The sequence below is a fragment of the Rhincodon typus genome, chromosome 5, assembly GCF_021869965.1.
Source record: "Rhincodon typus isolate 14 chromosome 5, sRhiTyp1.1, whole genome shotgun sequence".
Taxonomy (NCBI): Eukaryota; Metazoa; Chordata; class Chondrichthyes; order Orectolobiformes; family Rhincodontidae; genus Rhincodon; species Rhincodon typus.
Genome location: NC_063336.1, coordinates 96,346,319 through 96,371,877, shown reverse-complemented (window position 1 = coordinate 96,371,877; position 25,559 = coordinate 96,346,319). Strand labels below are relative to the sequence as shown.

General features: G+C 40.8%; 1 protein-coding gene across 1 annotated transcript in view; it reads left to right on the top strand.

The window, feature by feature from the left end:
* Window positions 1–24,565, top strand: part of sh3yl1 (SH3 and SYLF domain containing 1) — a 268,561-nt gene extending 243,996 nt beyond the window's left edge. The window contains exon 9 of the mRNA XM_048596658.1: window positions 24,477–24,565. Within this exon, the coding sequence (XP_048452615.1) occupies window positions 24,477–24,526 (50 nt within the window). The 3' untranslated portion in view covers window positions 24,527–24,565. The remainder of the gene's footprint in view (window positions 1–24,476) is intronic.
* The last annotated feature ends 994 nt before the right edge of the window (window positions 24,566–25,559 follow it).

Sequence of the window (25,559 nt, the reverse complement as noted above, 5' to 3'; positions counted from 1 at the left end):
CCTTAAATATCATTGATTAAGGAGGTACATTGTGGATGCCATTCTTCACCAAGCCTAAGCCTATCCTCGTCGCACTGTCATCAAGTCACAGTTGCAACAGAATTGCAGTACACGAAGTTCTCAATTGCCAGATGTTACAAAAATTCTAAGTACTGGGGTACAATAAAGAATTTGCCACACTAGCAAATGTGACCCAAATGAGTTGGTGTTATATGTTCCATATGTCAATGCCTGCTTTTAAAAGCCAGTGTTTTTTCCAGTCACTAATGGAGGTGACAACCTTCATGAGTTACAGGTGGGAATGTTTGCAAGAACAGGAATTTCCACTTATGCTGTGTGGAACTACTTCAGATAGCTGAAGCACTAAGGTAGGAGTAATGCTCAGAGAGGAGGGGAAGCAAAAAAGGACAAAGTATTGGAGAGCAGATTGTAGAATAATGGACTGAGAAGTAGTCTGATGGGTAATGCCGAAGAATCCAACTTCAACTGTTTCAGAGGAAGAAAAGTACAAGTTCGGATTGGGTTGCAACTATAAAAGAGTATCAAGTTAAATGACTTGTAAAATTTCACATGCTAGCATTATTGTGTAACTCATTGAATTGTACCACCAGTTTAATACTTAAAGTATTTTGGGTTTCTTCTGTTTTGTATACCTTTGGCTTCAGGAAAATATTTATGTGACAGGTTATTTTCACATCTTCTTGGCTTAAAATCAAGATTTGCTGTTGAGATATTAGCTTTTGTGGTTGTCGGTTAGCATTGCATGTTTCCCAGCTTGGAATGTATGACTATAAACTGAATAACCTGTATTGTAGTTCCCACTTACAGGGTGTGAACATAAGCCTGTAGAAACTCAGTACTACGTACACACGACCTCCCAACCCACAATGCTTGCACATATATTTCCAAGGTTAACTTTAATTTTTAATTTTTGATATAAACTGTTGACAATAAAAGAAAAATCTGTATTGGATTTATCCTCTTTTTTTGTGGCATAGCTCTGCTTTCATTCCTGAAAACCAGTTTTAGCATGTTCCTTATTTGTATCTTGTCTTATTATTTGACAAGACAGAAATAAAATTTTCTTCTAAAGAAAGGTCACTGGACCTGAAACATTATCTCTGCTTTCTCTCCACAAATTCTGTTTCTGATTCCCATCATCTGCAATTCTTTAGTTTTTTTTAAAGGACATCTGCTTCTCGATTTCTTTACTTGGAGGCAAGTCCAACCCAGGGTGCACAATCTTTTCCCAGGATTAGGATAAGAAGTCTGGTCTCAAATCCCAAAGAAAGTAATCCTAAAAATGGATTTGAAATAGTGACAGTTTGCAATGAAGCAAAATCTTATGCAAAAAACCAACGAACTATGAATGCTGGAAATCAGGAACAAAATCAGAAATTGCTGGAAAAACTCAGCAGGTCTGGCAGCACCTGTAGAAAGAAATCAAAGTCAATGTTTTGGGTCTAGTGACCCTTCTTCAGAACTGATTGTCGGTGGGAAAAGGTATATATACTGAGGATGGGGGAGAGGGGGGGAGGGGAGAGGAGTAAAGGATAGGTGGAGATAGATGCCAGAGAAAGAGTAAAAAAACCTGAGGAAATGAAGGAACGGTAAAGGTCATCCTGGGAAAATGAATGGCTGTTAATAGGAACCTTTAGTGGCTGATAATGGGATACATGTGATGACACCTCATGTGACGACAAGGCCTGGCGTGTAGGGGTTGGGGTAAGGACAGGGGAGAAGGTGCTCAGGCCCTAAAATTATTGATATTGAGCCCAAAAGTTTGCAGGTATCCCAAGCAGAAAATTACGACACTCCACAATGTTACCTGGCCAACATCTCTGTCTCGGGCTTGCTACCGTGAAAATCCAGTGAACCTCAGCACAAACTGGAAGAACTACACCTCATTTTCCATATGGGAAGCCTATAATCTTCTGGACTCAAGATCGAGTTCAATAATTTTAGGGTCTGAGCACCTTCTTTCATGTCTTTCCCCATCCCCCACACACCAGGCCTTATTTTCACATGGGTTGCTACCACATACAACCCATTGTGAGCCACTACCAGTTCCCATTAGCAGCCATTCATTTTCCCAGGCTGACGTTTAAAATACAAATTCCGTCAACTGCCCAACTGTTTTCGCTTTCTCTCTCTCTCTCTCTGGGCTCCATCTCCACCTGTCATTTACTCCTTTCCCGTCCGCACAGCCCTTCTTCAGCATATATACCAACCTTTTCCTAACTACAATCAGTTCTGAAGAAGGGTCATGGGACCCAAAACGTTAATTCTGCTTTCTCTCCACAGATGCTGCCAGACCTGCTGATTTGTTTTCTTCCCAGCAATTTCTGATTTTGTAGCAAAATCTTATGGCTATAGAAAATCTAAATTAAAGATTTAATTTGTTTTGGAATACTTAACAAGTCAGCAAGTACCCCTGTGGAGAGAACCTGAACTCAGTTTGTACAGACTGTGTTATTTCTTTACAGTAGAAGTACATGTAAAAGTTTGGTAAAAGTCTGATTGATTAAGAAATACCCATGCAAGCATGCCATGTGTTCCTCAGGCCAGGTCCATAGGCTGCCATTCCCTCCCACCCCCAACCCTGTGTCACTCTGGTTATCTCCTGCTACTAGCTCATAGGATTTTTGTTTATGCTGAATGCCATTTTGAAAATGCTGGTGTGTCATAGGAATGCCACTTGTAGGCGGTATGAGGAGCACACAGACACAGAAGATCTACCTGCAGTGCTTTGTCCTTGCTAAGTGACAGAGAAAGCTGCTTTTCAATCAAAAAGATAGTCTATTTAGCCAGCACTAGGACGTTCAGTGATGTGGTGGCTGTTGAGTGCTTATCTGTAGAGACATAATTGCTGGAGGCTATTGTATGTTTTCAGATGAGGGATGCTTAATTTGTGCTATGTTGTGGACCATATGCTAGTCATAATAGGATTGCTTGGTGTTTCTGGTTGTGGTATTGTTTAATTTGGCATTTATTTTATCTCACAGTCATGCTGTTTGGTGTTCATATTTGATAAAATCTTTGTTCTAGCCATATGCTGCTTATTTCTGCTGAATTCCACCAATCAGCTAGGAAATAAAAAACAAAAAGTGATGGAGAAACTCGGCAGCATCTGGGGAGAGAAAAACAGGGTTAAAGTTTTGAGCCCAATATGACTGTTCCTCCAACCATTCTAGTTAAGATGAAACCAGACTGCAGACTGCAGGTTAATAGTGTTCCTAGTAGTCTTGACAGCAGATGTAATATGGTTTTTAAACTTTCCCAGATTTGAACAATCTTACTGCAATTTGGTGCCTGCTGCCTGGAACAACGTGTGTACAGGATTGTAGATTTGTATCTTTCTCTCTCAAACACTCTCTCTGTCACAAAACACACATTTTCTTTCACACCAGCTGTCTTCTTCTGTTGGGTGTAGAAGGTTATGCTTTATGTATGTTAAAATCAAATCTTCAAACTCACGCTGCCACTAACTGGCACCAAATTACAGATGATGAATGTATGGATTGAATGTCTTTCAAAACTACAAGCTGCTGGTAACTGTCATATTTTTGCATTCTTCTTGTTGATGTCAACATATCAATCACACACAATTTGGTAATAAGTATGTATACAAATAATGTTCACTGGAAGCTTAGTATTATACATCTGACTTTATCGCTGCCTCTTCAATCTGCCTCACGTGACTAATTCATCATGTCCTGTTGTTGTGTGTAATAATTGACAGCAGTTTAAGATAGTTACTCCACCTGAAAGGTGCATGCAGATCATAATACAGCATTTATATGGCAGGGTTCCACATGAAATAGATCAGGTGGCAACAGTGTACCATGCCAAGTTCTTCCTCAAAATACAATGGGTGGGCTGGCACCAAAAATGGCAGCTTGAGTACGACCTATAAATAAATAATTCAAAATCAATGAGTTCATTAGCAAGTCTGCTGACCCTGGACAATATACAGTCCATGCCATAACATGGCTGGAGTGGGCAGGCTGAGACACAGTGGGAAGGAAAGGGGAGCATCTCATTTGCCAGGGCAATACACCATGCATTCATTAGGCAACCTACATAAGCTACCTTTTCCCCCTACTCCCAGTTCAATACCGCCTGTCATTCCAAACCCACATTGTACCCCTTCTCCACCTCACTGGGTTATGGATCCCTCTCTGTCCCAAATCCCTAGGATTGATCTTTCTGTGCAGCCAGAATATGGACACTTAGTTGATACGATCTCATACAACCACGAATGCTCCTGTGTGGCATCATGGCAGATCTTCAGCTTTCCCATTCTCCCACTCGCTTTCCCACTAAATGGACTTGGGCCCAGTGTCAAAGTTCACTGGCAGTCCTATTCCATCCAAGATTCATAGAGACAGTTGTCACCTGAATAGCAGACTCCTGCAGCACTCTTTGGCTGGGTTCATGATAATTGTGATGGCACATATTCCGCAGAATCTCCTTTATTTGACCCTGTTAAACTGTCTAGACAGTTCTGGCAAAACAGAGGCAGGAGCAGTAAAACTGTCCAAATCACATTCCCTACAATAAGCCTGTCTTTGGCTTTCTGCCCTGTTTAACTGTATTGCATACATGCAACTCCTTGTAAATGTGTCTTCTCTGTATTTTCCATCTGCTATAACTATCCTTTGTTTCTAGTTACATAGCTGTATGCCAACATCCTTACAATTGGCACCTTTTTCAGGTCAAGAATTAGCAGGTCACTTGGACCAATATATTTTATTATTCAATACCTGAGCCCTTTTCAATCAATACAAACTCTTTTAAATACTTTTCAAACATTCTTAAAACCAATGAATAATTCCTCATTGTAAAGAAATTACAAATTTTCCTTACTGTATTTCCTTGGGTCAAAGACCATGACAATATTTTAAAACTCATGAGTCATTTTAAAGTTCACCTCCTCATGTTGAAATCCTTTCAACCTTTACCTCTTCCTACGTGAACTCAACATATCATGCACTGCATATACTTTAAAATCAGTGCTTTCAGCACTGTGCCTTCTATGAACTCTGGAATATACAAACTGTATGAAAACCGAAAGAACTACGGATGCTGTAAATCAGGAACAAAAACAGAAGTTGCTGGAAAAGCTCAGCAGGTCTGGCAGCTTCTGTGAAGAAAAAAGGCAGAGTTAATGTTTCAGGTCTAGTGAGTTCTGAGGAACTGAGTTCTGAGGAGGGGTCAGCAAACCCGAAACAGTAACTGAATTTTTCTTCACAGATGCTGCCAGACCTGCTGAGCTTTACCAGCAGGTTCCGTTTTTGTCATTGTTTACACAAATTTGTGTTCTCTCAAATAAGCAGTATGACGTTCCCTGGATCCATACATTGAGTACTGTGTGTCCTCTGAACTCCATAGTGAGCACTGTGTTCCCTCACCCCCACACAGTGAGCACTATGAACTCCCTGAAGACAATATATTGAATTCTGTGTATTCTCTGAATTCCATACAGATGAAAGTCTGTATTCCCTCAACTCTGTGCAGTGAGCACTGTACTTTAACTGAACTCAGTGCAGCTAAATTGCAGGTCCTCTACAATAGTGAGCATTTTTTGAACTCAGTGCAGTCAGTGTTGAATGTTTCACATTCTCTGAGCTCACTAGCGTGAGTGCTCCTAACTTGGCACTGCTAACCTTGTCTCCTCTCGGAAAGCAATAAAGCTTATCTCTGAACTTCTCAATGCGAGCACCTTGGTCTTTGAACTCGCACTTTGAGCACTCAAACTGTTATCATCCCTGTGAGCTTTAGGGTCAGCCTGACCATGACTGGATTAAATTACATACAGCAATCTCTTTGAAAACACTTGATATTGACCTGGAGGCAGATGTGCACATGTGCACATGCCTCACCTTGAGCTCCAATAAATAAAGCCAGTTCACCTTGGTTCCATCTCTGCTCATCGCCATGCTCCCTACAACATCCCAAATTCATTTTCTTGAAGTAAAAAGCCAAGTACCGCAGATATGGGGAAATCTGGAATAAAAAAAGAGTGCTGGAGAAACTCAGCAGGTCTGGCTGAGATCATGAATTGTCCCAGCGCTTTCTGTTTTTATTTCTATTTCCTGAAATAATTTTAAAGATATTCTAAACACCACTGCCTCATTCTCAGTGCTGTTCACAATTGTTTCTAACCTCTCCCTCCCAGTTCCCACCCAGACTTTTCAAACCTATTATGATCCACCTAGAGTTAGCACTAGGGAAGCCACTTTAGTGGTTTGTGGGTGGTTTGTCAAGCCTCGTGGAGTGTTTTTTGCCAAACCTCTGCAAGTACCACCCAGCCTGCCAGCTTGCCTTCCCATTCCTCCCTCCCCCCACCCCCCGCCCCCATCCCCGGCATCCTTTGACCTTCCTGCTCACCCACCCGATTAAAGTGTAGACACTTTTACTTGGCTGTGGTTTGTCTCACAACACTAAATGAAAACACCTCTTCCAGGTTCTTCAGCTTCACTTCTGTTCAGAACCCTGTGCTAACTGTCCAAAAGTGCTGTTTGTCCTTACTACCGCCAACACTGCCTTGCTTTATTGCTCTCCCTCAAACGCCCGTGCTCAGTTGCCAGGTTGATTATTTCCCACACCTGGATCTGAGCCCCACATACTGCTTTGAAAGCTGCCATTGAATACAATGATCTGTTTGTAGTAGGCACGTCATGATAAGTAGAGGTAGAGGCATCGTGGCTTTATCTCAGACTTACAAAAAGAGTCCTGTGTTAGAACTGCTAAATATCATGGCTACTGTATGAAAAAGATCGGTTTGAGAGATTGTTTTTCCATTACTGAGATTGTGTACACAAGACAGATTGTGAAAACATTATCTGTTGCAGTTTGTGCTAAAAACACATCTAAAGAGGCATTTTTAATTTTCTGGGCATTCAAATATTCACCATGTTCCTGAAAGCTTTAATCCTGTGTTCAATGTGATAGGTTGTTATTGCAGTCTGCTCCTCAATAAATGTGAACATGACACACAGTAATAGGCAGAAAGTACTGTATTAAAATGAACAATTCATAACGTGTGTTACTCAACTGGGAATAATAAGTAACTGAATGAATCAGAAAGTGTACCAAATAAGTCTTGAAAAATATTGATAATGTCATTTGTGAGGTGTCACAGCTTTAAAGATGAAATATCTGCAATGCTGAAAAAGTTCTCAGTTCATTTGGGCCACTCAGTCAAGTTCAGAATGAGGTTGTTCATTTATTTATTTATTCTTGCAAATGAATGTGGGGATTTAAGAGGAATTCTATACATATGTACTTATTTTACCTCCCCTGTTCTTCTTTTCTTCACAATAAGCTTCATAAGTGAAATTAGCAAAATAAAACTCATTGTACTCTACAAAAATGTTACCATGACATTAGGTATTAATGGCAAATAATTCCCACGGGTGCACTTCAACTGCTGCCAATTCTCAGGTTGCTCTGGAAAATGATTGCTTTGAGCCAGCCTACAGCCAAAACCAGTTCATTTTCCAGTTAAAGCCTGTAAAGTGAAAGCAGGAGTGCCCTTCGCATTGTTAGCAACTACAAACACACGTCTGATTTAAAGGTGCCACAAGACAACACAAAGCCACATGGTAACACGAGTGAGGTGGTGAAAAAGGCTGTTTGCAGTGCCTGACAGACAATCAACAGGCATGGACCATTTGATTATAATATTGTGCAGCTTGACTTCAACTGTATATTGAAAATTGTAATGAGCTCATGGTCTAGTAGACTGTTCCAAGGGAGAGCTTTTGACCTGATTTTTGTCCAACATTCCACTGTACAGCCCATCCAAGAATCAGAAGCACAGTTCTCCTAAAATATAACTCCAGGAAACAATTGATTGGAAGTATTTCATAAGGTGCTTCTCCCCTTCCTTCATATATCCTCTCCTGAGGTGAACCCTGCTCTCAATCTGTGGCATTGCTGACCATGATGATGTTGTGTAAGTTTTTATTTCCTAGAATGTCAGCATCATTTGCTGGGCCACAATTTATTACCCATCCTTAATTATCCTTGAGAAGGTGGTGGCAAACTATCTTGAACCACCGCAGTCTGTATGGTATAGGTACACTAGTGGGGCTTTGTAGTGGGTCAATACAGCTGACTAGCTTGTCGCAACATTGCAGAGAGCAGTTAAGAGCCAACCAAACTTAGCCAAAAGAATTATGATTCAGCCGACTGTATACATACATAAAATCTCATGTTGCCTGTGGATCTTTTTCCAATCATCTTAAGTCGACATGAAGCTAAGCCAAGAGAGATGAATTGTGCATGGAGCACACAGTGTTTCATTGTTTACAGATTAAGGAAGGGAGTGTTCACTGTTCGTTGAAAGTATGTGCTTAATGTAGTGCCACTGTACCTATATAACCTGGAAGGAACATTGATCAAAACATTTAGCTCCACAAACTCTCATGTACCAATTGTATTAAATTGTTCATCAGAGTTGAAAATCAATCAACAAGGAAGATTGTTTCTGTTGAGAAGAAAGTAAATGATTAAGTTCTTAAATTAATAGACTCTCCACTTCACCAACTGTTTTATGCAATACTTAATTCTTTAATAAAGAAAGGAATATAGTCAAAAATTGTGACACACAGCAACATGTTACCTCATGTTTGAATCAAACCCCACTCTTTAGTGAAAAGGAACTATTAAATATTAATATCATGATTATATTGTCAGTGCTGGAGATTTAAACACTTTTTACATATTTTTCACTTTTATCATTGTGTAGTTTACAGGAAGTTACAGTGAGAGCCACACTCATCTACTTGTCCTTATTAATCCTGTCCAACAGGCAACCCTTCAACTGTCAATTCTTCGCTCTTTCGTTATTCCTCTAATATTGTTTATTTTCTTTCCTGGTTTAGAAAGTGCATAGATACCTTGTGAGTCATGCTATTTTTTCTGTTCATGTGTGGACATTGTCCGTTATGTTGATAGGCTACTCCCCCATGCGAGCTATAATCACAGAGTCCAGTTTCATCAACTCCTGTCATATGTGAACTTCCAGAAGAGGCACTGTACTCTAGTGAACACTGTAGCACAGCAACATTTGGGCCAATGATACTGATACTACCACTAACTAAATGAATTCAACAAACAGACAAACTGGGAAATTGAATTTCTGACCTGGAGAATGAACAGCTTATTAGTGAACCATCAACTATTGGTAAGATACAGACCTGCCATGATTTAATTAAATGTTGGTATTAAAAATAATACATGATAAAATATGAAGCAATGCTCTCTTTCTCTTCTATTGGTCTGTGGCGCAATCCCAGCATTTTTAGATTTCCCATATTCATAGCATTTCTAGGAACAAATTACTGCAGATGCTGGAATTTGTAGTGAAAACAAAAAATGCTGCAAATCACAATAGGTCAGGCAGCATCCGTGGAGAGAGAGCAAGCTAAAGTTTTGAGTCTGGATGAGTCTTCATCAGAGCGGATATGAAGTGTGGAAGGAGCAGCATTTACGCAATTGTGTAGGGGTGGACTGCTGAGGCAGAAACAGTGCTGAGAATGCAGGTAAAGTGATCAGAATGTGAGAATGGCAGAAATGCCAAAAAGGACAGATGTTCATGGCTTTTCTATTTCTCTCTCTCGCTCACTCAAGATGATTTTGGCAGCCTTACATTTATGGCTTAAACACTCACCTGTTAGGACCACATGTGGAAAGTAGAGACTGAGAAGGAGAAAAGTTCAGCACATGGAACATGGAACCATGTGCATTTATTTTATGTAACAAAAAAACTTTTATATTGTATTTCCTACAAAATTAATAGGAAGTCACAGATGTAATGTTGTTACAATTCTGTTATGCTTTCGGTTGCTTCTTTCATTTATATGTTCTTTTTGAATTTTTAAGAGTATGCAAACATGAGTAGCCATGAAACTAATTGGTTTATTCCAGCATTCAATTAAATTATACCAGTTCTGTACCTTACCTCCATTTATCCTCTGGGTTTCACAGCTCTTAAAGCATTTGCCTAGAAAAATCGATCAAAGTTTTGAAATTTTCTAGTGACCCAACCTTAACCTGGCCCACTTTTTGTGGGTGAGAGAGTCTCTTTGTGTGCATCCTGCTTTCTGTCTTCACCTCTGCATTGTCTAGCTCTAATTCTATGAGTTCTTCCCCTATTCTGGCCTCTTCCACTCATATGAATTTTATATTAATATGAATGTGTCATTTTTGTAACTAATTAAACTTTTTTTTGAATAAAGTAGGATGATACTTTTCTATGTTTGACTATTACAATGATTGTCATCAATTCTCTCAAAACATTTCTGACTTTAAGTCTTAAACTGTCTTGCATACCTGCATTTCACTACTACCTGTAATCATATTCTGGATTACAGTAACGTTGCTTCATGTCTAGACAATAGCTTTATTTATGTGGTTACTGCAGGTGCAATTGGATCTAACCTTACCCAGCAGCATGCTTGAGAAGTTATGGTTTTGTTGCTGTGTCTGCATAGAAGATTTTTGTCTTGAGAGAAATGAGGGGTGAAGAAACAGTGCAAGAATTTCTTTTCAACCTCCTTGATCTGTAACTACGGTAAAAAAAGTGCATTTTTAGAGATGCTTTCTATTTTTCCAAACCATTATTATTCTCACAGGCTAGTTAGAACTGGTTGGAATTTGCAGATCATTGAAGGATATTGCTCTGGAAGTCTATTTTGTCTGTTACTTCTGCATTCATTTATTCAGTTTTCAGCAAATTAAGAATCTAGCTAATTCCCAACAATGGAAAGCACCTACTAACTCCTGAGTGTAAATTCTGGAAGCAGAGTGATGGAAGGCTGACACAAGCTACTGTTGTGTGCTTCCACCAAGTAAAGCTGCATCTCTGGATTGTAATTTTGTAAATTGACCCTCTATATTTACACACTCCTGAAAGTTCAATGCCTTTACCCAGCCAGCAGATGGATTTAGACAGCCGTACCTTCATCTTTGTTCTGTGCTGTCTCAAATGATCTTAATCAAAGGGGTTAAGAATAAAGAGCTACACTTTTAAATTGAAAAGCAGAAGGTTTAGAGGGGATGTGAGGATTTTGTTTTCACCCAGAGGGTGCTGGAGACCTGGAGTGTACTGCTGGAAGGGTAGTTGAGGCAGGTAACCTCACAACTTTTAAAATTGTACTTGGATGAGCACTTGAAGGGTCATAACATTCAAAGCTATGTGTCTAGTATAGGAAAATGGGACTACTGTCGGTAATTGTGTGTTTTTGACAGTATAGACTTGATAGGCTTAATGGCCTCTTCTCATAGAAACATAGAATCCTGACAGTGTGGAAGCAGGCCATTCAGCCCATCGAGCCCACACCGACCCTCTAAAGACCATCCCATCCAGGCCCATCTACCCGATCCATGTAACCCTACATTTCCCATGCCTAATCCACCCATCCTGCATATCCCTGGACATGATGAGCAATTCAGCATGGCCAATCCACCTAACCTGCACATCTTTGGACTGTGGGAGGAAACCAGAGCACCGGGAGGAAACCCACACAGGGAGAATGTGCAAACACCACACAGACAGTCGCCCGAGAGTCAACCTGGGACCCTAGAGCTGTGAGACAGTAGTGCTAACCACTGAGCCACTGTGCCGTCCTCTTCTGTCTTGTATGAGTCTATGATTCCATGAGCATTGCCACTGGCTTCTCAATTGAGGAGGAAGTCAGCTAATTCTTACTTCTGCTTTAAATGCTATCCTAAACTGCCTCTCCGCATCTCCCCTGTCAAGCCCCTGAACAATCTTGTACGTTTCAATAAGGTTACCTGCCATTCTTCTAAACTCCAATAAATACATCCCCAACCTACTCAACCTCTCCTCATAAGACAATCCCTCCATACCTGGGATCAGGCTCAGAAATTTTCACTGGACTGCCTCCAATGCCAGTATAATCTTTCCTTAGATAAGGGGACCAAGACTGTTCACATATTCCAGCTGTGGTCTGACTATTGTATAGTTTTGTCAAGACTTCCATGTCTTTATACTTATCCTGAGACCAGCCTCCTGTGAGGATTCCTCAAGAGTAATGTATGGAATCTTCCTCCTCCAGTGGATCTCAGAACCACCGCAAGGAAAAATGAAAGACGTGCATTTAAGTAGCGCTTTTCACAGTTTGGGGCAATTCAAAACACTTTAAAGTCATTGTCCTGATGTAGCAATTCACACTTCAGTAATCTCTCACGCAGCACCTCCGAGTTGCAGTTTCTGTGAAATGAGGATAAATTCAGCATTGAGCACATCTTATACCTGTTCTCACGAAACAATAATACACCCAGTAGTTTATCTGCTCCCTTGGTAGAAATACACCTAAAAAATGTGCAGCATAAGCTGACTGCATTCTTGTAGCACTGTTTGTTTTGCAATTAATCTTAATTATGTTGGTAAACATTATAGTCCTTTCAGCTACAGCAGTGCATTGGCTAATCTAGGTTAGGTTTAAAAAAACTGCTTAATCGTTAGCTGGAAAGCTGTTCACTTTGATCTTAGCAACGCAGCAGGGGACACTCACAGAAGTGCTGGAAACCTGATATTTATTGACCCTGAATCTTGCAGCAGATGATATTACTTCTTTCAATATCCTCTTTCCATTTGTCACAAAAGCCTTTCTAGCATCCTCTGCCAACTTTAGGAAGTAGCACATAAAATAGAATAAAAGCAGAGACAGTACCAAAAATAGTTGGCTGAATCCTTTGCAAATTCAGTCAGTATGTTTAAATTACCGTAATGCATAATGTTAACGTCTTTATCAAGTACAAGTTGTCAGACAAAATGTGCCATAATGTATCTTAATCAAGTTTATCTCTAACAGCAGTCTCCCCGTATGCAGTTACATAATGGTTACTATATCAAAGTCCATAGACTGGCAGAAGGAAATGCATCTTGTATGCAAAGTAGGTGTGATGTCAATGACAGACTGTTCTCTACACTTAAAAATATAGCATTAGACCTTGGTTAAGTGGCATCTGTGAACCGTGGATCCCAAATAAGTGCCCTTCTGAGGCTTATTGCTCAGGGAGGGTGGGATATGGGACAGCACTCACATGGAGTAACTGGGTCTAGGAAAAGAGGATGCAATTTGGGAGAATTCAGTAAGAGGCCAGAGTTTTGCTGTGGGCATGGATTAACATTCCTTCCCTTTCTGTGTCCTCAAAATTTAAAAAAAAAGGCTGAAAACTTCTTGCGCAAACATTTTGGTCTTTTTCAGACTCAGCACAGCGAGTAAGAGTGTGTATAGTGCAGGCCCTGCCTATTTCTCCCTAAATTTCAATTTTAGAGGCCTCGAATCCAATTTGCACATTGACAAAGTCTAATTCTCTTTTCAGCCAGATGCTGTGGACAACCAATAGTCATGTGAACCAATAAGGCTTCCGATGCACTCAATCAGCTGTGACAAATTACAGAACGAAATTTGGTGGCCCATTGTCATTTAATGGGTACGAACAGGCAGAAATAAATTACATTTCTTTCAGGAGAGCTTACAGGTTGCAGCAGAGATAGAGATGTACACTATTAACGATGGGTGAATCAATGATCAAATACATAAAGAGAGACAAACACAAAACACCGATTAGTGTCGTCACCATTCTGTTTAACGACAAGACTGTTCTTTTAAACAAATTGTCTTGAAATGTGTAAAATGTAGAAACTGACAACGCAATTTGATTTTCCTTTTTTCTGTATCTCACCATCAGCAAATAACAGTTATTACGTTTTCCTGATATTTTTAAACAGTATCAAAGGAAAATCTGAAATGGTTCTGCCCCAATGTCTTATTCTGCCCCAATTCTTCCCCCTCTTTAGATTTGGAATTGGCTAAAGTTGCTGTTCAGAAATAAAAGTGATGCTAACCCTATCGCAAACAGATAGCGATGATGCTGAATAAAAACTGAGGTGACCATTTGTTTACAACTGGTTAGGACGATCTAGTTTTACATTGAAGCTTCCTGGAAAATTTCTCAAAGCAAATTCTAACTTCTTTATAAAATAATAACTGACCTGTGGATTCTGAAATTTAGGATGGGGATGGATTATACTTTTTGTAAAAAAAAAAAGGCCCCTTTGAATATATGGTGGAAGACTGTATCAGAAAAATCATCAGCAACAAGTAGGGTGCTCTTATCCAGGTTTGGAAAGTTGCCCAGGAAAGTGCACGGTTAAGGAGGGAGAGAAAGAAAGTGAAAGGAATCGAGAAGAGAAGCAAAATCTAAACAGGGAAGAAGAGGAAAGCAAGCCATATTGAGCTCTGGTGAAATACTTTCTTTCTCATTCACCAATAAGAGGCACAAAGGTGTCCAACTCAGTCTGCAGCCATGTGGAGAGTCGCTCTTGTCCAAGTCTAGAAAGCTGCAATGGAAAATGCAAGGTTAAGGAGAAAAACAAGGAACGTGAAAAAAATTGAGGTCTCCTGAGCCCGGGCTTATCCTCTGTGTCCACTTTTCTTTCTTTCCTTGTTGTTTTTCTCATTTTTACTTGCCTCTTGTGAAGAGCTCGTTTCACAGTGAAGGCATCGCAGTGGCGGCGAGGTGAGCTCAGTGTGGACTTGTGGCAGAAGCGCGATGGTGAGTTTGGGCCAATGCAGGACCCAGCAGCATCAGAGGCGGCTACTTTAGTGAGGTCCAACATGGAGTCATGGTGGCAGCAGTGTCGGTGGAGGCAAGATGGCGCCGAAGGCTGGCGGCTCTTGTTCTGGCAGAGCAAGGAGGGGACACGTGGCTAGCCAATCCAGGCCCATGGCTGAACACTTAACAAGAAGGATTATAAAGATGAACCTTATTTCTTTATTTTTCTGTCTTTATATTCTGTTTTGGTTTATATTTCTGTGTTTCAGTATGGCACCGGTGGAACTTGTCACTGCATTTTGTAACAAAATACACGTGACAATAATTAAATCAATATCAAAAGGACTTTAGGTCCTTCAGCAAACCAATGGAAGGTAAGTTGTTTGAAACAAATTGAACAACAAAGGCTCTTTCTATGGACTGTGAGGCAGTAAATGGGCTCTTTCAGCCTCATCATTGTCCAAAACATTATCACTCCTCCCAATCACATTCCCATCCCAATCATTGCCTGTCTCCTATTAATCAAACAGCAACCCCTGAATACCTACCCCTTATTTCCCTTCAGATAACAATCCATTGTCCCCTCCTAATTACCTCCACAGTCATAAATATGTTTTCTCTCTGGGTGCCTTCACCTCATATTTTCCTTGACTATTCCAATCACTTCCCTCAGATCAATCACCTACCCAGACCCAATTGCCTCTCCCAAGATCACCTTCCCACTCCCAATTATTTGCCCTATGCAAATTGCCTGTCCTTCCCATTTGATTCATGCTTTCAACCACCTTTCTCCTCCCAGTGACACCATTTTGCTGTCCCTCCAATCAACACCAGGGTGACCAGTTTTCAAACATCAAAACCAGGACACAGTGAAAAGTCCTGTAAAGTTAAAACCACACCCCAACAAAATTCTGCTAACAATGGAGAAAGGGTGGCAATGGAGGAGACACTGGATAAGAAGAAGAAAGAAGGAAAAAATAATGCAAACTGTTTGAAATGTCAATGTGTGGTTGAGAGTTACAATGAAATCATTAGGAATATGCCAATGAGGACTGTAACTATATTACTACAGTGACAGTATTTCAACCTCACTTGTTGTACTTGGTGTTCAAGGAGACATGGCAGCACATGATAACACAATGTTAATTCTATTCCCCCTGCAGAGAAATGAACACACAGCCCACCAAGAGAGCAAGAAGGAGATACTTCAGTAAGCAGAGAGAGTTACACATTACCAAAATGAGTGCTGTCAGCACTTTGAAGTACTGTGTGTTTGCACTCTCTGACAATGCTAGAAAAATTAATAATTTGTCAGAAAGACATTCCAACCATTTTCTTCCTATGAGGGAAGACTTTCCCCAGGGTCTCCATACCCCCTGTTTTCACCAGGCTCATAAATAAGGAGGTTTTTATTGTATGTCTGAATGTTTTGTGTGTGCCTTGACTATCATAGCATGACAATTATTTTCTTAGCCCAATCTCAACCGGTCATGAAGGATGAAGTTGAAGGATTTTACCTCAAAAGTAATTAAAAGTTTAAAGAAAAAAAAGATGCTTTCGTGCATGTAGTGTTTTTCATAACCACTGCCTGCCTCAAAGCACTTTACAACCAATAAGCCAATTAATTTATATTTAAGGAACTCCAAAACTAACAAAAAAATTTAGAGGTCTAATATCATTTTATTTTCTTGCTAACCATCCAGAGATAATGACTGCTATGTGATTTGAAAATAATTGCCCCATTTCTCCCAGTGGTTCACTGGTAAACTCCCTCCTGCACAAGACATTATGTCATACAAGGAAGCATTACCCAGAGCATGCTGGTTTATCTGATCATAACTGGGATGGCAGTGCTGGTGGCACACATTTAACCTCACTATTCACTAAATCACTGTTTACTGACTGATTATAAGAAGAACAAGCTCTGCCTGTTCTGAGTAAGGGTCGCCGGAACTGACACGTTAACTCTGATATTTTCATCACAGATGCTACCAGACCTGCTGAGCTTTTCCAGCAACTTCTGTTTTTGTTCCCGATTTACAGCATCTGCAGTTCTTTCAGTTTTCACTAAGCTGTGGCATAATGCCTTCCACAGTCAAATGGACCTCCTGGCGTAGCCTGGTGTCATATTTGGGAAGTGAACACTTGGGAAAAAGCACCAGATAAGTGTTTAACCTGTGAAACCATTACACAGTCACAGAATCATAGAATCCCTACAGCATGGAAGCAGGCCATTCAGCCCACTGAGTCCACACCAACCCTCCAAAGAGCATCTCAGCCAGACCCAGCCCATCTCTGTAACCCTGCATTTCCCATGGCCAATCCACCTCGCCATGTCCTAGTGAGAGTGGTGGTGGAGAGTAAAAAGCTGGAGAACAATAAGCATTCACTGCATCAATGAGAATAAATAATGTTGATGCAGTTTTGAACTAAGAGATCAGTTTACGTACCTTGTTTATTTGCCCTGGCTTAGTTGGTAGTTTACTTATAGCTTTGGATTACAAGGCTCCATGTTCAAATCCCACTCCAGGACTTGAGTGCATAAATCAAGCCTGAGGCTCCAGTGTTGTGCTAAGGGAGTGCTGCGCTATTGGAGGTGCCTTTCTTTTGGGTGAGACTTTTAAGCCAAGGGCCCCAGTTGCCTGCCTGTGTGGATGCAAAAGATCCCAAGACACAATTCTGAAGATGATCAGGGGAGTTACTCCCAGTAGCATGGCCAATATTTATGCTGCACTTAACATTATATAAAAAAAAGAATATCTATTCATTACCATATTTTCGGGACTGTTTGTGGGAGTTTGATGAGTGCAAATTAGCTGCTGCATTTACAAAGTGCTTCAAAAAGTACTTTATTGGTTGTAAAGTGCTTTGAATCAGTGGTTGTGATCAACACAATATAAATGCAAGAATCTTTTATCTTTAGCAACAGAAATTGAAGAGGTTAGAACGTGTTGATGTTCAAAAAACCCATGTGTCATCGTTCGTAAGTCACTGAAATCTAGTGTGCAGATGCAGCAAGCAATTCGGAAGGCACATGGTATATTAGCCTTCATTGCAAGAGGATTTGAATGCAGGATCAATGCAATCTTGTAAAAATTGTAATGAACAGTGGTGAGACCGCATCTGGAGTACTGTGTGTAGTTAAAGTCCCCGTGCCTAAGGAAGTTTATAATTGCCGCAGACAATGAAGTGGAGGTTTGCCATACTGATTCCTGGGACAGTGGGACTGCACTATGAGGAGACATTGACAAGACTAGGCCTGCATTCTCTGACATTCTCTGAAGAATGCGAGGTGACTTCATAGAACCATACGTGTTTCTTAAAGGAAGAGTTGGTGTAATTGCATAAGGATGTTTCCCTGGCTGTGGAGTCTAGAACCAGGAGATGTAGTCTTAGACTAAAAGGCAAGCCATGCAGGACTGAGGTGAGGAGGAATTTCTTCATACCGGATGATGAATCTTTAACATTTTCTATTCCAGAAGACTGTGGAAGCTTAGTCATGAAGTAAATTCAAGCCAGAGATTAACAGATTGCTAATTACTGATGACATGAAAGTGTATGCGAAGCCTGCAAGAATTGGCATTGAAGTAGATAGAGACCTCGAAGTGCAGGTTCATAGTTTCTTGAAAGTGGAGTCGCAGGTAGACAGGATAGTGAAGAAGCCATTTGATACACTTGCCTTTATTGGTCAGTGCATTGAGTATAGGAGTTGGGAGGTCATGTTTCAGCCATTTTTGGAATGCTGCATTCAATTCTGGTCTCCCTGCTATAGGACAGATGTTGTGAAACTTAAAAAGGTTCAGAAAAGCTTTACAAGGACGTTGCTGGGGTTAGAGGGTTTGAGCTATAGGGAGAGGCTAAATAGGCTGGGGCATTTTTTCCCCTGGAGCATCAGAGGCTGAGGGGGTGACCTTATGGAAGTTTGTAGAATCATGAGGGACCTGGATAGAGTGAATAGCCAAGGTCTTTTCCCCAAGGCAGGGGAGTCCAAAACTAATGGGCATGGATTTAAGATGAGGGGGGTCAAGATTTAAAAGGGATCTAAGGGGCAACCTTTTCACACAGAGGGTGGTGCATGTATGGAATGCGCTGTCAGAGGAAGTGATGGAGGCTGGTACAATTGCATTTAAAAGACATCTGGATAAGTACATGAATAGGAAGGGTTTAGAGGGATATGGGCAAATGCTGGCAAAAGAGATTAGATTACCTTGGGATATCTGGTCAGCATGGATGAGTTGGACCAAAGGGTCTGTTTCCATCCTATACATCTCTCTGACTCTATGACTCTAGATGATTGGCCACGACTTAGAATGGCAGAGCAGGCTCAAGGGACTGAATGTCCTACCTCTGCTGTCATGTTCCTGTGTTCCTACCTTGCAAACGTTAAAACAAATTAGCACTTTAATGTCCTTTTACTGTGCCGACATGTTTAAGCTTCGCTGTCAATCGTGTGGAGCTTTATTCATTTGTTTCTTTGCCGGAAAATTGCCCAAAGGAACCATAATTTAGGAGTAATGTCAACCATCAGTGGGTTATGATGTTTAAAGTTATCCAAATATTCCTGTAAGTTTATGTCCTTGTGTCTTCTGGAAGCTCATTGATTGTCTTGATAGCGCATCACAGATCATGGGTTTTGAAGTGCATCGCTGTTAATCATATCAGTTGAACAGATTGCTTGATTTAATCAAATGACACTTAGTTTAAATAGATTTACGCATCTGTGGTCGCAAAATCCAATGCCTCGATTTAGGTTTGGCATACGGAAATGTTGAATATTTATGCATAACTTTGGCTATGCTGTTAGAATATTAGAGAACAGGGGATCAGAGTTCAGACATGCCGGCCCAACCTGTAGTTGAATAAAATCATGACAGATCTGAACTTGACCTACACTTAGACACCACCACCTCACCCCTCCACCCTCTTCCTTTCACTTGTTTGCTCCTATTAATCTTTAACTATTTTTATTACTTGGGTATCATTTCACCATTCATGTTTTAAGTAGGCTATATTCTACGTCAGAAGTAGGATTGTCATATTGGCAATTTTAGCCTCTTGCACATCCTCACAGAGGAGGGAGAATATTGAAAGGGAGGAATTAAAAGTGAGGAGTTAGGATACCACGGGCTTTAAAGTCATGGGGTGGAGGCCATTAGCTTTGCCAGTCTTGTTTCCAAATTCTCTTGGAGCCGTGAGGTGTCAGCCTACAAAAGCAATAGTTCAATAACAATCAAATTGATCAATGGCAGGCATCTCACTTACTTTAAGATGGCTGTTGACTAGTGGACACATACAGAAAGATGCACTGATTACCGACATTAACTTAACATGGACGATATGTCAAGTGTCATTCATTACACTGAAGGTGTTTATGGAGAGGAGAATACTGCAAAGAGGTCGAGAAAAGCCTTTGGGGTTGTTTTCCTTTGTGGGCTTCTGACTCAAAGCTTCTTTTGATGTTTTATACATCCCCCCTTTCTTACACTTGAATGGCCTCTTCCTGACCCCTGCTTATCTCTGGTTCACAGTCAGTTAGCCAGGAGGATTAAGTGGCCAAAATTTTTCCTGTTTGTCATGGCACTAAAGTTGAACCAGGAAACTTGATCATCCATTTGTCCTAAACTAACATTTGCTGCTATGCCCTTGATACCCTCCACAACTGAACAGTCAGAACAAAATAAAGAATTTAGTTAAGGCATCCATCTAAAGAAATTATCAAATACGTGGGTAGAATCTTATATGGGTCTGAGTGATGGGGTCTCTGGTGAAATCAGGTTGATAAGTACAGTGAGGCTCGGCTCAATGTCAAGATCATCTGACTGCATCTTTAATGGTTTTCACAAGCAGTGTGGCAAGATTCTTGATAGGCAGCAAGTTGCCAATTGATGGTGATTTTTCTTGTTAAATGCCTTGTTAACAGCCCAGCTCACTTTATTAATATTTAACCTGCCATCTCAACAAACCTGCCAACCAAACTCAATGTCAGGAAATCTCAACAAGAAAACCAGAGTGAGCACCTGGTGGATTCAGCTCACCTCTGGGCTCTGAATGATCTCCATCTTGGAAACTGGGCACAATCCATGAGCACAGCCGCATGCACCCCATATCCATGTTCATTGGCATCCAACATATGCCAGCATCTAAGAACACTCATGGCAAATCTCCGATCTTCTGCACTTCAATGCTGCACTAGCAACAGTCATTGTCATGCTGCAGCAAGGACACTGTATGCTCGGGGACATGTACCCAACCCAAAGAGTGAATCAGGATGTATCTCCGAGCTCTGTACTCACTGTCATAGTGCTGACACACTCAGAGTCAAATGATGGGCAGCAAACTATCCTCCTTGACACTTTCTGCCCTATTGGGGGCTGACGTCCTCCTGGAATGAGAGACAGGCAGATATTACAGGAGATGAAAGTGGACACCACACTGTTAGTTTTTGGTGAGGAGGCATCCTAAATGAGTGAGGACACAGAGGGCATGCCGAATTAATAGTGTCAGGTGTTGGAGTGGGCATGAGTGGTTGGGGAAAATGTTGCAGATAGTGGTGAGATAGAAAGTGGTAGTGAGAGTGGTAGAGCGTGAGCTTTGGCGGGAGGTAGGTACAGAAGCAGTGATAGAGTCAGTGCAAGTTATCAGACAGAAGATGGTGGCACTTATCCTGGTGGAATGCAGAAGGACATTGACACCGTGATTACATTTCTGGACATTTCTGTAGATGGCTAAGACTGCTTTAACCTGGCTGGCATGGTCTGGTGTCTGGTCTCTTCTGCTGATCCTGGAGGAGGAAAAAGCCCCACATCCACACTATTCCATATAGCACATCCTCCACATCGCTACTTGTAAAGTGTGGAACAGATTTCCTCTGCCTGCTGTGTCCAGGGCAAATGTCAGCAACTGTGTAGGGCAGCCCTGGATTGACATGATTGTCCAGATGTATAACATGCTTTCAAAAATAGTGCAGACATAAGGGATGCGGTGCTTCCACAGACATCCACTGAGTGGTAAGTTGTTTTGTAAGAAGGAGTGGAATTTGGACATGAGAGATGCCAAAGGAGTGTGGTAGGCAAACAATGTGACAAGTCTGGTCAAATATGGTAACTGAACCTGCTAGACCTTGTGATGAGAAACTCACCAAAAAACTCAACACAGCTTGGACTTAGCCAAAACAAAATGTCGCACATGTTCTGATGGCTGTGTTTTGCTCTTGTACAGATTCAGCTTCAGGAGCAACAGAACTGTAAACTAAACAGCATGTCAAAAAAATGTTATTCAAAAATACGTATAATATTTCCAGCCTTGAAATATTGCTGGTGGGATAGTATACAAAATGCAGATACGGATGCCTGGATGCAGAAGTCAAATACTGATGATAATTTCATATCTGACTGAGTTTTCACTACCTCAAATTGACATGATCTTGATACAAATCCTAAAGCAAATTGCAATAGTTCTGTTAGTGATATGGCCTCAAAGTAAGACTTTGGATTTGGATAATAACTCTAGAGTGGAGTCCACACCATCATTCTCTCAGCAGCAGGTTGGCAGTTCAGAACGTAAGAAATTCTGTTGATGATCAGAATGAATCCAACCACAGAATTTACATTAACCAAAGAAAACTCGAAGAATTGCTGGAAATCAGAAACACTGAAATCACTGGGAAAAACTCATCAGGCCTGGCAGCATCTGTGGAGAGAAAACAGAGTTAATGTTTCAGGTCCAATGGCCCTTATTCAGTTCTGAAGAAGTTTCAATGGTCCCAAAATGTTAACTCTGCTTTCTCTCCACAGATATTCCCAGACCTGATTAGATTTTCCAGCAATCTCTATTTGTGTTCAGAATATTTACATTGTTTTGTTGTGGAGTTTATGGTTGGTTCATTAGTTCTTAGCAATTGAGAGAAGGAGGTCTGTGTTTAATAAAAAGCCTTCTCAACTCTTAGAACAATCTAAACACATAAACTTTACCTGTCACTATACACCCAATGAAATATTGAGTTATAAAGGCAGCACATAACAAAAGATGTTTAAACTAACATAAACAGAAGAGGGTGAATTTGTTTGTGTGTGTGTATATATAAAAGGGAAAGACTTCTGAACTTACTTGTTGACCAAAATATGGTTCTGCCAAGTGCATGCTGCAAAAAGAGGGTAATTGGGAGGCACGACAGCGAATATGAAAAGGACTGTAGGCTAGCATAAGGTCAATTGATGATCTGGACCTCAGTATGAGAACAACCAGTATTGGGGTTGTGTCAATGTCAAGCAGATCTACAGACACTGATCAGTTGGTTAGGATGGTGGGGAGAGGGACGAATGTTTGAGAGGTGGACAGTGGTTTCAATGGAGAGGAAGGAAGAGGGCACCCTGACTTCAACCTCCATATTAAGTTTTCTTTTCCAAACATGCCTTGTTGGTGCTTGTCCCTTTAAGGACAGTTTGTGACTCCAGACCCACAGCAATGTGGTTGGCTCTGAACTGCCCTCTGGGCAATTAGGGATGGGCAATAAATGCTGCCTAGCCAGCGACGCCCTTATTCCTATAATGAATAAAGAAAAAAGAAAGAAATATGTAATTCGATGTTGGCTACATTCAGGAATATCTTATTTTACAGTTACCTCGAACGGGCATTTAGCCAGTTATTTACATATGCAAAAGAGCTAAAGGCTGCTTTCAGGTATAGGCAGTGATAACAATTTTGTTATCTACACCAATATGAGGACTGTGTGCTTCCAGCTTGTGCTGCGTAGCCCCTTGATTCCTGTCATATTGAAGACTTAAGTGCTAATTTCAAGAATTGGAATAGCACCATTTAAATTTCTAACTTTTTTCTCTAGTTTAATTCATAGAAGAGTAAAAACTGTGCACTGCGTTCCAATTTTACTGGCATAATTACTCTGCTCACAGAATGTCAAACACAAAGTAAGGTACTGGGTACTGCGGTCGGGCAGCACAGCATGGATTCACCTCCTTAGGGGATGAGGAGGAAATGAATGGCAAAACCTGAGTTAGAGATTATGCAGAGTTCCACAATATGCATCTTTCAGTGAGAAATCCTACAAAGCAGGGAACATCCGGAGCTCTACAAAATTGATTGACACATCTACAAACCAGATTCTTACCAACATATGTGAAAAGTAATGAGGAATCTTTTAAAGTATGAATTTATCAGAGATAATACTTAAAAATGACCTTCCATCTCAACCCTTCCATATACTGATAAAGGCAGCAAAAAAAATACTCTGCTTGAACCTGACTATTAAACACTCCAGCTGCATCTAAACTTCTCATGTACCCGATTATAGACCCATACTGAAACATAGCATGTTATTTGGCCTGATTTCTATGTGCTGCATTCTCAGAGGTGCTCTCCTTGGCATGAGTTTGCAAATTCCATTGAACTACTTGACTGGACGTTGAAAAGTCAATGAACAACATGAAGAAGATGCTAGGATCCTTCTGTTTTCCTGGGCAGTATCTTTCCATTAATCAGCACTAAAATAAAAATAATTTGACTGTTGATTCACATCACAGTGCTTATTGATGTTGAATATCTGGTATTCCTGCCATAACAAGAGCTGGTGCATGACAGAAAGATTACTGTTGTAGAGTATGTTGAAATGTTTGCAATGTGATGAAGATTATGTAGATTGAGGGGAAAGTGTTAGATACAAAATAAATCAAAAATATACAAAAAGATGAAACATGGACCATGTACATGAAAATAAACATTTTCTGTGTCATAAATGTTAAAGTGAAATGAGAAATAAAGTACTGATCCGCTGAAGATGATAAAGAATCTAAATATGTAAATTTCAGAAACATTCATGAAAACATTGCCATATTTAATAATTTTTTAATATTCTAAAACAGTACAGCCTAGACACTGGCCACCACCTCATCCTTACACTGAAAGTGCGTAACACAGCCTGATGACAGATCAACGGTAGATTCATCCTCTGGACTAATTATGGTGAGCCATGGCCTCCAGTCGTAGAGGCAAGTCACATGCTTTTTATTCTTTCATTGGTTGTGGCCATTGGCTTGGCCAGCATTTATTGCCTATCCTTAGTTGCCCTTGAGAAGCTGGTGGGGAAGTGCCTTTTTGAACTGTAGTCCAAGTTGTGTAGGTAAACCTGCAATGTCAAAAGGCAGGGAATTCCAGGATGGTGACCCAGCAATACTGAAGGAACACTAATACATTTCCAAGTCAGGATGGTGACTGGCTTGGAGGGAAACTTATGAAAAATGTTGTTCCCGTGTTTCTGCTGCCCTTGACCTTTGAGATGGCTGTGGTTCTGGGTCCCTCTATGACTGGGAGTCGGAGATTAAAAATAAGGCGGGGGGCACCCATTTAAGAGAGAGATGAGGAAGCATTATTTTTCTCCCAGAGGGTTGGGAGTCTTTGAAATTCCCTTCCTCAAAAGGTAGTGGAAGCAGAATCTTTAAACATTTTAAGGCAGAGGTAGATGGACCTTCATTATCAGGGGGATGAAAGATTATCAGGGTTGTGCAGGAATGTAGATTTGTGCTTAAAATCAGATCCATCATAAGCTGACTGAATAGCGGAGCAAGCTCTAAGGGCCAAGAGTCCTATTCTAATTCTTTGTTCATATGTTTGCAAGGTCTTGTCTGAGGAACCTTGGTGAATTTCTACAGTGCATCTTGCAATTGTTACATACTGCTGCTACTGAGCGTTGGTGGTGGAGGGAGTGGATGTTTGTGGATGTGGTGCCAATCAAGTGGGCTGCTTTGTCCTGGATGTTGTCAGGCTTCATGAGTGTTATTAGAACAGTTTTTGTCCAGGCAAGTGGGGAGTATTCTCTCAAATTCCTGACTTATGCCTTATAGATTGTGGACAGGCTTTGGGGAGTCAGGAGCTGAGTTATTCACTTACTAGCCTCTGATTTGCTGTGGTTTACTGTCTTTATATGGCAAGTCCAGTTAAGTTTCTGG